Source organism: Hordeum vulgare, chromosome 1H (genome assembly GCF_904849725.1).
Source record: "Hordeum vulgare subsp. vulgare chromosome 1H, MorexV3_pseudomolecules_assembly, whole genome shotgun sequence".
Lineage (NCBI taxonomy): Eukaryota > Viridiplantae > Streptophyta > Magnoliopsida > Poales > Poaceae > Hordeum > Hordeum vulgare.
In genome coordinates this window covers 298,234,308-298,248,548 of record NC_058518.1, presented here as the reverse complement: position 1 = coordinate 298,248,548, position 14,241 = coordinate 298,234,308, and the positions used below count along the sequence as shown (strand labels likewise).

The following is a 14,241-nucleotide window of genomic DNA, read 5'->3' as shown; positions in this document are numbered from 1 at the left end:
GACCCCCAAAACACCACCTACCGGACAATCAGCGGTGCTCCACCAAGCATGCCATCCACCAACATACGCCTCTATGGTCTTGCAGTCACCATCAACGTCTCACCATGGCCAACATAGCAAGGCCGGTCAGCCTGAGGCGAACTAACCGTAACAAGGTCCGACAGGAGGACAACCACGCAGGAGGGAACCACCTCCACCGTCCAAAACGGTCGTCGTCCGGACACCACGACAAGAGCACACCGAGCCATTGGAACCGGAGGGCGGCAGCAGCGCAACCACCTGGAGAACGTCCTCCACCACCATCGGCGTGTGCCGACCGAACACAGCAGCGGGGACACACCAGGCCAAACAGGCCCGCCGAGCCCCAGGGCTCGTAAAGTCCCCGCCGTCGTGCTGCTGCACATAGGCTGCCACCGCCGCTACCCTCATGATCAGCCCAAAAGCTCAGCCGGAAACAAACAGGACCGTGAAGCTCCCATCGCCACCCTGCAACGGTGTGGTGCCAACATTGTCATCTCCGTCGTGAGCCGCGCCGCAGGCCACCGAAGGCAACGAGGCAAGCCCGTCCTGACCCTGATCCGGCCTGAGGGGCCTAGATTTGGGCCTGCAGGGCCGGAGCGCTACCACCGCCGCCCAGCCACCAACGGCAGCACCTACACCACCTAGGCCACCCACGCCACACCAAGTCGTCGCCGCCAAGGAACACCACCTGGCCTCGAGCTGCCTCGCACCACCCAAGCCAGGAGGGGGAGGGACGGAGGTCCGCCGCCATCAGGGCCGTCCGGCCAAGGGACGGCGCAACACACCGGCGACGGCAAGAGGGAAGAGGGAAGGGGGCAAGGAGGCGGGAGGCGGGGGGCGCGGCCCAGCCGTCGCGGTGGCGAGGCGGGTCACGGGAGGGGGAAAAGGAGAGAGGAAGCAATAAAAATTTGCAATGCACCTTGAGCCGTACATTGCCAGTTGTTCGTGAGCTCCAGTTTGTTAATTTGCGTGCAGTGGCCCGCATTCGGAGCATGAGCCGCCGGAAGGGGTCGGCGTCATGAACGGAGTGACAAGCTGCCATGATGATGTCTTGTTACTCGTCCATCCGGGTCCAGAATTCCTCAAAGTGCAACCACCGATGGGTAGGTGGCATCTGTGAGCAGTCAAGTAGCAGAGGGTTGTGGTCAGACACGACGGAGGCAAGACATCGAAGATGGCACTCCCCGTGAAGCTCCTCCTAGTCTGAGTGCATAGGACACGGTCAAGATCGACAAGCGTCGGGGGTGATTGCTCATTCGACCAAGTGTATCGGCGCCCGTTGAGGTAACTTCTTTGAGCGCGAGGTCGTTGAGGACGCGCCGAAAGTGCCCCATCGTGCAGGGGTTCAGATGGCCATTGTTCTAGATGCACTCCCTCCCCTTTGAACTCCTCTTTCTCTATCATTGTTTTCCTGTTCCTCTCCTTACCACAAGGCATTGGATGAGTGGCATCCAGACCGCAGAAGGCTTGATTGTAAGTCGTGCAGTGTGGCAAGGCATCTACACCCTACCTAAGCAACATAGAGTTCAGGTGGGCAGTGGGCTACATTGACACGTAACAGGTCTCGTGTATTACCAAATAAATTCTGACAGCCTATCAGTTTAAGAAAAATTGAAAATTAAATGTTCACATAAGCAGTATAACATAAAAAAACATACATATTTTCCCTCGGAGAAAAAGGTAACCTACTGCAACAGAAAGGTTATCAAATAAATAAGGACCCTGCATGTAGTAAACAGGTAATCAAGAATATACCTGAAATCCACTAAGAAGTGATCCAATTTGAGATAAAACAATGTCACAGTCATGAATCTGATCATGCAACAGAACTAGGCTGTCATTATCTTTTATATAATCCTGTAGACATGAAGAAGATCCTCTTAAGAGTTTGATATTTCCATGCAATTTTGTACGTAAAAGTTTAGAAACGAATGGACTGAAATATGCAAAATATCACAGAGCAGTTATGTTGAAGATTAAGAAACACTGCAAGGACCTTCCCTTGGTTATTCATACATTGTAGGAACCACATAAAAGTTAGGAGAATACAAGGCACAACAGATGGCCCAGGCTCCAGATTATAAGTATCAGAACCAATACCTTCTAAAAATGGTACCATGCCATGTCTAAGCACTAGCACTAATTGTAAATCCTACTTCCCCAGGTCTGTTACACAAAACTTCCTATCGCTACTGATTTGTGACTTTTGCTATGTCCATGTCTACCAAGGGGTGCAGCGCGGGGTCCCGCAAGAGCCCGCCAGAGTGTTGAGTTAGCACAAATTAAGCTAACACCACCACAGCTAGCTAGAACTAAATTTTGCCTGATATTCAATATGAAGCGGGCCAGGTCGGGCGCCGCCTTGCATCTCTAATGTCTACCTGCTAAAGCTTAGAGTTGAGTTGTTGAGTAACATAAGAGTCATACGTAAGAGAAAAGGAAGCATCAATAGATGAGTCTTTTTGAAGAGATGAGACAGCAGTCCGATGTTTTTAAGTTCAAAACAGTATGTGGGTAAATGAAGCTAGGAATAAATATAGATCTAGCTTGTACCATATATATAGCAAGCAAACAGGACAACAAAGACTCGAAATAAGTTTAATCATGCTCTGCTCAAAGAAAAAATGGCTAGATTCATATCATTAGAAATAATATTTGCCCTGAATCCTCTCCTCAGTTTGCTGACATAGCCACTAAATCATTCAAATTCCTTTTTCTTTCCATGGAATATAGCTCCAGCAAGGAAAATGTAGAATCTTTCTATTCTAAAGAGACAGTCGGCAGTATCATACAATAAGCCAATATTGAACGCTTTGGAAGGCATGCATGTGCAGCAATTGTGCGTATAGTTTTAACAGCATATTGATGACATAGCTGAATCTTGCAGAAACACGTACTTGAATCAGATCCTGTTCAATATGGCCTAGGTTGCCTTCCACTATGGTTGCCATGTCTCGCTGTTTTTCACCGTTGGCTAGAATGCTTATTAGCACCTGGGAAACAAGACAGAGAACCATATGACCTTTAATATGTTCACATGAGAAAAGAAAGATCGTGCTTCTAATAACCTGAGCGATGTATGTAGCAGTGGAAGCTAATTAATGGTGCATAGCCTAGATCTCACTATTTCAGGAATTGTTTCTTTTCTTTTCGGAAAAAGAACAGCAGACATCTTTCAGAATGGTAAGGAAATCGGATAACAGGCATTTGGTGGTCCAAAATATAGCATACATGTTAAAACCATTCGATAACAAATAAAGACAATGCAATCAGTACTTCAACAAGTCAAAATTGCAAATTGTGCAGTCATTAATAACTAAAAGTCGTTAAAGTGCAACACTCCAATGGTAAGAACAGCTAATTCAGACCAGTGTTATACGGAAATGGAGAATGAAGATGAGTGGGCTTTAGACTCACATCATAGTTCTTGTGCTCCTCAAGTTCCTTATCCAGCCCATCCAATGATATATCCTTGCTGTTCCAGCAAATAACCAACAATGAAGATTCCATGACTGCAGAAAGTAATCTTCTCTCGCACAAACAAGCAATGCAACACCCTCACTACAGCAAATATGTTTAGCAAAGGTAACAGTGTCCTATACTTTCCTTACAAGCATGCATTATAGGCTAATGGCATTGATCCATGGAGCCCAAAGCCTTTGATATACAGTACACATTTTCATGAATGCTACTAGGATGGTGGTACCTTAACACGTCTTCATCAAAGAAAAACCCACCAAACAATTTTTCGTATTGCTGCTCCTGGACCCCCGCCATGCAGCTGTTTTTCAATTCCTGCAATAATCACCCTTCTTTTAGTTCTTGTAAGAAATGGGAATAAATACCTGATGCAAATTCTGTCACGGGGGGTAAACTGCATTTCTCGTCTGATGTAAAAGCCAAAAGAGAGAGAGAGTCCACTCTAATCCACCCCATACTCAACTGAATCAACAGTCCACCGCATAGTCAACTGAATCAACAAAAAATACAGAAGAATCACCCAAGGCTGAAACGTAGTGGAAGACACAAGGTTTAAAGCAGTTGAGCCCCTAATTATTAGTAGTTTTCTGAAAAGAAAAATGGCTCTTAGCAGCAGTAGTTCATACACTAATTACTACTCCCTTCGTCTCAAAATTCTTGTCTTAAAATTGTCTAGATATGAATGTATTTAGTCACAGTTTAGTATTTAGATACCTAGACAAACCTAAGACAAGAATAATGGGACGGAAGGAGTATTAAGAGTGGATCAACAACAAAAGTGGGTAAACTGAGACCGATCACGAAGAGGGGGGGTCTGATCGGATTCGATTGTTGGCGGCATGGAAAAACGAACAACAGCCCAAGCGGAGTTAGGGCATCCTCACCAACAAAAGGAATCGCGGCCCCGATGGATCCCCACTTCACTCCGGGCCAATCCAGCGGCGGGGACGGGGAGGAGGGCGCCTACGAGGAAGAGCTCGTTGGCGTTGCTAGTGGGAGGGAACTAGGGGCGGCTCGGGCGAGAAGAGGTCGTGGTGGCGAGAGACTTGGGGCGGACGAACAGGCGGGGAAGCCCGCCACACGTGAGGCTGAGGACCTCGCCCTGCCCCCGCGCTCCGAGTTCCTCGCTCCGCCGCGGAATCCATCCCGAGCGGCGCTGGGGGGTCCAAGGAGCCCTCGCGCGACGATCCCGGCAAGACCCTGGTGAGCAAAATCGCGATTACGAGCTTCATTTCACGATTAGCGCGTAGCGCCGGGAGCAGGGCCGTAGCACTTTTCAGCGGGAAAACTGATGGCTTTGTTTATTCGCTCTTTAGAGATTTGCCACGACAATTTATTCTGCATTTTATTTGGGATTATTACTAGCCTCATACATTCTGCAGATGTAGAGTAGATATGTATACTTAAAAAGAACAATAAGACACAAAATGAGCAGCAATTAAAATTACATTGAAAATCATTTTGGTTGTCTTTGTCATTAGATTGTACTTGGAGCTTAAAAATACACTGAAATCGGGTCATAGTAACTCGATGTTACTCCCTCCGTTTCATAATATAAAAATATTTTTAATATCATTAATGTTAAAAACGTTTTATGAAACGAAGGGAGTAGATACGAGATCTTAATAATCATTGAAGGATATCGGTTGGGACATCAAAACATTTACACTCGGACCCCTTAAACCCGTCTTAAATGTCGGGACAACCCGTCCGGTCAATGACCGGTCACAAAAAATCGATTCAATGGGACCTCTCATATTCATTTCAAACGCCTGGACTGTCCGGCACCCCTCATATGCATCTCAAATATGAGGATGATACGAGGGCTCGTAAACGTGCTCGGACACGCCCCGTCAATCCGTCACGTAGGACGCGACCCCATTCCAAGCCATCTTTTCTTTTTCTTTATTCATTATTTTCTTTCTCTTTCTTCTTCTCCCCAATCAAGTGCAAGTGACCGGACATATGAGAAAAAATATAAAAGATGTGGATGCACAGATGAAAAAATAAGGGCTTAAAAAAGACACACCCGATCACTGACCGAACGCGTCCACAAACGTTTGAGAGCCGGATTTTCAAGTTTCTGTTGTAGATGCTTTCACCTCGAAGAACACACACACTTGAGTCCATCACCACCAATCCATGAAATTCGAGAAATAGGGTCATGCCCTTGCTTGGAAAGGTTGGTCACCTTCCTGACTAGCCTAGTTACCGTTGGGGATTTCAACTGCGCATTACTCTTTGGCATCAAGGAGTATCGCACCTTCGGAGCTGTCGACGTGAAGGGTGTGACTATGACGGTCCGAGGAGGGTCCTGGAGCGGCACGTCGGGGATGTAGAACCACTCTTCTTGTCGGTTTTTATTGGTTCGACAAAATTGTCTTCTAGATAGGCCGACCCTAACAATGTTGGCGATGTTGGCACCACCGCATTCGCATGTTTCATTGGCGTTCGTTTGCAGCCTGATGCAAAAAAGAATTTATGCCACGGGTAGAGGTGCATGCAATAGAGAAAAGCCTCACATAGGATGACAAAGCACACCATGTGAATGTTGGAGTTCAAAAAAGGTGATGAGCTGGAGGTAGTAAGAATGTACGAGATCCCGAAGGAATGGATGAATTGGAAAACTCAAATCACTAATCAAAAAAGGCATAAAACATAGGGAAATGATTTTAAGCATCCCACAGATAACTCATCTACGTCTACCTACTTCGTGGTCTTTGTATCGGATTTAATGATGGCTCGTGGGCTACGTATTACTTGACTAGTTTTCGCAATCGAGCCATTGTTGCAATCCTCCCACCGCAATAAATGGTATGTTACGGGACCTAGATCTGGAACTTCTTGTGCTCTTCCGAGCTCCGCATCAAGTTGATACCTCCATGCGCTGCTTCGACCGCCGCCTCTCCCCATCTTCATGTGTCCGCTTGCGACCAGTCACCATGGCTGCTCGAGCGTGCACGCCGGAGCTCTCAGTCCACTTCTGCAACATCATTGTTGTTGCAAAAATCAAATGTTCAACAAGACCTCTGCTATAAAAATATCTACAACAAGAACTTCCTTGCAAAAAATATTACAACAAGACCTTTGTTGCAAAAAAGATTCCGCAACACAATCTTTGTTGCAAAAAAATACGCAATAGAATCTTTGTTGCACAAAAAATAGGCAACAAACCTTTGTTGTAAAAAAATACGCAACAAGCTGCTTCGGCTGGGCTGGGGGATCACCTGGGCCGCGCTAGGTGTTGCTGCTGCTAGCTGCTAGCTCGGCCGCGAAGGGCGTCTCGGCTGGCCTCAACTCAGCTCTCTCTCTCAGAAAACAAATAAGGTTTTCACCTTTTAAATAAAACAACAACCAAATTAAAATGTCAAAGAGGTTTGGAGAAGTTTAGAGAAAAATAAAACATGTTTTGAACTCCAAAAATTATGCACTCCCTCTGTCCCAAAATAACTGTCTCAACTTTGTACTAGCTCTAGTACAAAATTGTACTAAACTTAAGACACTTATTTTGGGACGGAGGGAGTACTATTTAAGAAAAATAGTTTGGGTATTCTAGAGCAAAATAATTAATCCACCTAATTAATTGGTATGGAAGCTATTTTAGCAAAAGACACAAAAGGAAAAATAACAACACATGGCTAAGAGCTATTTTAAAATACCTTACAGATTATTAGGTGGAAGTGCAACATTTTCCTGAGTGGAAAAGGGCAAGTAAATCACCACCTATCTAGCATTGGAATTAAAAGGGTTTTTTTAGGCATAGTTTTGTAAAATAGTTTGGGAGAGGATCCACAAACACAAGCTCACTTGCAAGCACACCTATCCACACATACACGCACACCACAACAAGCACACAAGCTTATGATGCAACAAATAATTTATGTGATGATGCCATGATGTCATGATGAATGATGAATGTCATGAAGCAATTTTATTAAACCCAACACACATGATGGAAGGTTCATACAAGGAATATTACAAGGAAGGCATGGATTGCACTTGGGCTGTTACAACTCTCCAGCACTACAAGAGGATCTCGACCCGAGTGCTAGGATTGAAAGAACTTGGGAAATTCGGAACGGGGAAGGTCCTCGCGTTTCCAAGTGGCTTTTTTATCGGAATGGTGTGACCATTTAACTTTGAGAAATTTGATAGACTTGCTGCGAGTCTTGTGCTTGGTCTCTTCGAGAATGGCAACTGGATGCTCATAATAGGAAATGTTTGACTCGAAATCAATGTCTTGGCAGTCAATTGTGCGCTTGGGAGTCTTGAAACACCTTGGGAGATGAGAGATGTGAAACACATCATGCACATTGGAGAAATTGGATGGAAGATCTAGCTGATAAGCAAGGTCACTTCTTTTGCCAACAATATTGAAAGAACCCACAAAGCATGGAGCAAGCTTTCCTTTGATTCCAAAGCGCTGAGTGCCCTTCATGGGAGACACTCTGAGATAGACAAAATCGTCAATCTGAAAAGTCATGTCACGATGCTTGCTATCATAATAGTTCTTCCGACGTGATTGAGCAACTTTGAGATTATCCCAAATGACACGGCACATTTCTTCTGCTTCAGTGATCATGTCATTCCCAAGAATTTGACGCTCACTAGTTTCAGACCAATTGAGCGGGTACGACACTTCCTACCATAGAGAATCTCGAACTGGGCCTTGCCTGAACTTGCTTGATAAGTGTTGTTGCATGAGAACTCGGCAAATAGGAGGCAGTCTTCCCACTCATGCCAAAAGAAATGACCAGTTGTCTTTCAACTTGACCACTTGACTCTCTCAACTTGACCACTTGTCTGAGGATGGAAAGTTGTATTGAAATGGACCTTGGTGCCCATCGCAGTCTGAAAGCAATCCCAGAACTTGGAAATGAAGATGCTTCCATGAACTGGAGAAACGAGCATACAAATAATGTGCAAAGAAACTATAATGGAAGTGTACAGCTCTACCAGCTGAGCTGCCGAGATAGATGCTTTGACCGGAAGGAAATGGGCAACTTTAGTCAACTTGTCTATGACCACAAAGATGGCATCGTTGCCACTCTTGGACTTAGGAAACCCAGTTACGAAATCCATCTCCACATGATCAAATTTCCACTCGGGTATAGGCAAAGGATAAACAAGACCTATTGGACGTTGATGTTGTTGGAGAACGTCGCATGGGAAACAAAAAATTTCCTACGCGCACGAAGACCTATCATGGGGATGTCCATCTACGAGAGGGGATTTCCGATCTACGTACCCTTGTAGATCGCACAGCAGAAGCGTTAAGAAACGCGGTTGATGTAGTGGAACGTCCTCATGTCCCTCGATCCGCCCCGCGAACCGTCCCACGAACCGTCCCGCGATCCGTCCCACGATCCGCTCCGATCTAGTGCCGAACGGACGGCACCTCCGCGTTCAGCACACGTACAGCTCGACGATGATCTCGGCCTTCTTGATCCAACAAGAGAGACGGAGAGGTAGATGAGTTCTCCGGCAGCGTGACGGCGCTCCGGAGGTTGGTGGTGATCTAATCTCAGCAGGGCTCCGTCCGAGCTCCGCAGAAACGCGATCTAGAGGTAAAACCGTGGAGGTATGTGGTCGGGCTGCCGTGGCAAAAGTTGTCCCAAATCAGCCCTAAAACCCCACTATATATAGGAGGGAGGGAGGGGAGGAGGCAGCCTCAAAACCTAAAGGTTTGGCCGAAATTGGAGGTGGAGGAGTCCTACTCCAATCCTACTTGGAGTAGGATTCCACCTTCCCACTTGGAAACTCTTTCCACCTTGTGTTTTATCCTTCTCAAACCTTATGGGCCTTAGTGGGAACTTATTCCAGCCCACTAGGGGCTGGTTTATCTCTTACCATAGCCCATGAGACCCCTTGGGGCGTGACACCCCTCCTGATGGTCCCCGGCACCCCTCCCGGCACTCCCAGTACACTACCGATGAGCCCGAAACTTTTCCGGTAATGCACGAAAACCTTCCGGTAACCAAATGAGGTCATCCTATATATCAATCTTCGTTTCCGGACCATTCCGGAAACCCTCGTGACGTCCGTGATCTCATCCGGGACTCCGAACAACATTCGGTAACCAACCATATAACTCAAATACGCATAAAACAACGTCGAACCTTAAGTGTGCAGACCCTGCGGGTTCGAGAACTACGTAGACATGACCCGAGAGACTCCTCGGTCAATATCCAATAGCGGGACCTGGATGCCCATATTGGATCCTACATATTCTACGAAGATCTTATCGTTTGAACCTCAGTGCCAAGGATTCATATAATCCCGTATGTCATTCCCTCTGTCCTTCGGTATGTTACTTGCCCGAGATTCGATCGTCAGTATCCGCATACCTATTTCAATATCGTTTACCGGCAAGTCTCTTTACTCGTTCCGTAATACAAGATCCCGCAACTTACACTAAGTCACAATGCTTGCAAGGCTTGTGTGTGATGTTGTATTACCGAGTGGGCCCCGAGATACCTCTCCGTCACACGGAGTGACAAATCCCAGTCTCGATCCATACTAACTCAACGAACACCTTCGGAGATACCTATAGAGCATCTTTATAGTCACCCAGTTACGTTGCGACGTTTGATACACACAAAGCATTCCTCTGGTGTCAGTGAGTTATATGATCTCATGGTCATAGGAACAAATACTTGACACGCAGAAAACAGTAGCAACAAAATGATACGATCAACATGCTACGTCTATTAGTTTGGGTCTAGTCCATCACATGATTCTCCTAATGATGTGATCCCGTTATCAAGTAACAACACTTGCGTATGGCCAGGAAACCTTGACCATCTTTGATCAACGAGCTAGTCAACTAGAGGCTTACTAGGGACAGTGTTTTGTCTATGTATCCACACAAGTATTGTGTTTCCAATGAATACAATTATAGCATGGATAATAAACGATTATCATGAACAAAGAAATATAATAATAACTAATTATTATTTGCACTAGAGTCAATAATCTAGTTCACATCACCATGTGATTTCAACGAATCCAACACCCATATAGTTATGGGGTCTGATCACGTCTTGCTCGTGAGAGAGGTTTTAGTCAACGGTTCTGAAACTTTCAGATCCGTGCGTTCTTTACAAATCTTTATGTCATCTTATAGATGCTGCTACTACGTGCTATTCGGAAATGCTCCAAATATCTACTCTACTATACGAATCAGTTTCACTACTCATAGTTATTCGGATTAGTGTCAAAGCTTGCATCGACGTAACCCTTTACGACGAACTCTTTAACCACCTCCATAATCGAGAAAAATTTCTTAGTCTATTTAGTTACTAAGGATAACTTTGACCGCTGATCAGTGATTCAATCCTGGATCACTCTGTGTACCTCTTAACAGACTTGCTCCAAGGCACACATCAGGTGCGGTACTCAGCATGGCATACTTTAGAGTCTACGGCTAAGGCATAGAAGACGACCTTCGTCTATTCTCTTTATTCTGCCGTGGTAGGGTTTTGAGTCTTACTCAAATTCACACCTTACAACACAGTCAAGAACTCCTTCTTTGCTGATCTATTTCGAATTCCTTCAAAAACTTGTCAAGGCATGCATCTAGTTGAAACTTCTATTAAGCGTTTTGATCTATCTCCATAGATCTTGATGCTCAACGTTCAAGTAGCTCAATCCAGGTATTCCTTTGAAAAACTCCTTTCGAACAACCTTTTATGCTTCACAGAAATTCTACATTACTTCTGATTAACAATATGTCAACCACATATACTTATCAGAAATTCTATAGTGCTCCCACTCACTTCTTTGCAAATACAAGTTTCTCATAAACCTTGTACAAACCCAAAATCTTTGATCATCTAATCAAAGTGTATATTCCAACTCCGAGATGCTTGCACCAGTCCATTGAAGGATCGCTGGAGCTTGCATACTTTTTAGTATCTTTAGGATCGACAAAACCTTCTGGTTGTATCACATACAATGTTTGCTCAAGGAAACCGTCGAGGAAACAATGTTTTGACATCCTATGTACAATATTTCAAAAATAATGCAACAACTACTAACATAATTCTAACAGACTTTTAGCATCGCTACGAGTGAGAAAGTCTCACCATAGTCAACTGCTTGATCATGTCGGAAACATCTTTGCGACAAGTCGAGCTTTTCTTAATAGTGACTTATCACCATCGTCGTCTGTCTTCCTTTTAAAGATCCATCTTTACTCAATAGTCCTACGACCATCAAGTAGTTCTTCCAAAGTCTGCACTTTGTTTTCATACATGGATCCTCTCTCGAATTTCATGGCCTCCAGCCATTTGTCGGAATCCGGGCCCACCATCACTTCTCCACAGCTCGTAGGTTCATTATTGTTCAACAACATGACCTCCAAGACAGGGTTACCATACCACTCTGTAGTAGTACGCGACCTTGTCGACCTACGAGATTTGTAGTAACTTGATCCGAAGCTCAATGATCACCATCATCAGCTTCCACTTCAATTGGTGTAGGCGCCACAGGAACAACTTCTTGTGCCCTGCTACACACTAGTCGAAGTGATGGTTCAATAACCTCATCAAGTTCTATCACCCTCCCACTCAATTCTTTCGAGAGAAACCTTTCCTCAAGAAAGAACCCGTTTCTAGAAACAAACACTTTGCTTCCGGATCTGAGATAGGAGATGTACCCAACTGTTTTGGATATCCTATGAAGATGCATTTATCTGTTTTGGGTTCGAGCTTATCACACTGAAACTTTTTGACATAAGTGTCGAAGCCCCAAACTTTCAAGAAACGACAATTTAGATTTCTCTAAACCTCAGTCTATACTGTGTCATCTCAACGGAAATACGCGGTGCCCTATTTAAAGTGAATGCGGTTATCTCTAATGCATAACCCATAAACGATAGTGGTAATTCGATAAGAGACATCATAGCATGCACCATACCAAATAGTGTGTGGCTATGACGTTCAGACACATAATCACACTATGATGTTCCAGGTGGCATGAACTGTGAAACAATTTCCACATTGTCTTAACTACGTACCAAAACTCGTAACTCAGATATTCATTTCTATGATCATATCGTAGACAGTTTATCCTCTTGTTACGACGAACTTCACTCTGAAGCAGAATTGAACTTTTCAATATTTCAGACTTGTGATTCATTAAGTAAATACTCTTGTATCTACTCAAATCGTCATTGAAGTAAGAACATAATGATATCCACTGCGTGCCTCTGCACCCATTGGACTGCATACATCAAAATGTATCGCTTCCAACAAGTTACTATCTTGTTTCATCTCAATGAAAACAAGGCCTTGCTCATGTGGTATGATTTGCATGTCACTAGTGATTCAAAATCAAGTGAGTATAAAGATCCATCAGCATGGAGCCTCTTCATGCAATTTATAGCAACATGACTCAAGCGGCAGTGCCACAAGTAAGTGGTACTATCATCATTACCTCGTATCTTTTGGCACCAATATCATGAACATGTGTAACACTATGATCGACATTCACTAAACCATTGAAGGTGATTATTCAAGCAAATAAAGTAACCATTATTCTCTTTAAATGAATAATCGTATTGCAATAAACACGATCCAATCATGTTCATGCTTAACGCAAGCACCAAATAACAATTATTTAGGTTTAACACCAATCCCGATGGTAGAGGGAGCGTGCGACGTTTGATCATATCAACCTTGGAAACACTTCCAACACGTATCGTCACCTCGCCTTTAGCTAGTCTCCATTTATGCCGTAGCTTTCATTTCGTGTTACTAATCACTTAGCAACCTAACCGGTATCCAATACCCTCGTGCTACTAGGAGTACTAGTAAAGTACACATCAACATCATGTATATCAAATATACTTCTTTCGACTTTTGCCAGCCTTCTTATCTACCAAGTATCTAGAGTTGCTCCGCCTCAGTGACCGTTCCCCTCATAACATAAGCACTTAGTCCCGGGCTTGGGTTTAATCTGGGTCTCTTCATTAGTGCAGCAACTGCTTTGCCATTTCACGAAGTATCCCTTCTAGCCCTTGCCTTTCTCAAAACTTAGTGGTTTTACTAACCATCAACTATTGATGCTCCTTCTTGATTTATACTTTCGCAGTGTCAAACATCGCGAATCGCTCAAGGATCATTGTATCTATCCTTGATATGTTATAGTTCATCACGAAGCTCTCACAGCTTGGTGGCAGTGACTTTGGAGAACCATCACTATCTTATCTCGAAGATCAACTCCCACTTGATTCAAGTGATTGTCGTACTCAGATAATCTGAGCACACGCTCAAGGATTGAGCTTTTCTCCTTTACTTCGTGGACAAAGAATCTTGTCGGAGGTCTCATACCTCTTAACAAGGGCACAAGCATGAAATCACAATTTCATCTCTTTAGAATATCTCTTATGTTCTGTGACGTTTGAAAACGTCTTCGGCGCCTTGCTTCTAAGCCATTAAGTATTTTGTACTGAACTATCGTGTAGTCATCATAAACGTGTATGTCGGATGCTCACAACATCTACAGACGACGCTCGAGGTGCAGCACACCGAGTGGTGCCTTAAGGACATAAGCCTTCTGTGCAGCAACGAGGACAATCCTCGGTTTTACAGACTCAGACTGCAAAGTTTGCTACTATCAACTTTCAACTAAATTTTCTCTAGGAACATATAAAAACAGTAGAGCTATAGCGCAAGCTACATCGTAATTCGCAAAGACCATTAGACTATGTTCATGACAATTAGTTCAATTAATCAT

At 44.4% G+C, this 14,241-nt stretch overlaps 1 protein-coding gene across 1 annotated transcript in view; it reads right to left on the bottom strand.

Annotated features, from left to right (window-relative positions):
• Positions 1-4,746, bottom strand: part of LOC123432058 (vacuolar protein sorting-associated protein 52 A-like) — a 50,002-nt gene extending 45,256 nt beyond the window's left edge. The window contains exons 1-6 of the mRNA XM_045115366.1: positions 4,386-4,746; positions 3,965-3,991; positions 3,728-3,816; positions 3,439-3,496; positions 2,919-3,014; positions 1,777-1,878 (exon numbers count right to left, since the gene is read on the bottom strand). Of these exons, the coding sequence (XP_044971301.1) occupies positions 1,777-1,878; positions 2,919-3,014; positions 3,439-3,496; positions 3,728-3,816; positions 3,965-3,985 (366 nt within the window). The 5' untranslated portion in view covers positions 3,986-3,991; positions 4,386-4,746. The remainder of the gene's footprint in view (positions 1-1,776; positions 1,879-2,918; positions 3,015-3,438; positions 3,497-3,727; positions 3,817-3,964; positions 3,992-4,385) is intronic.
• Between the last annotated feature and the right edge of the window lie 9,495 nt (positions 4,747-14,241).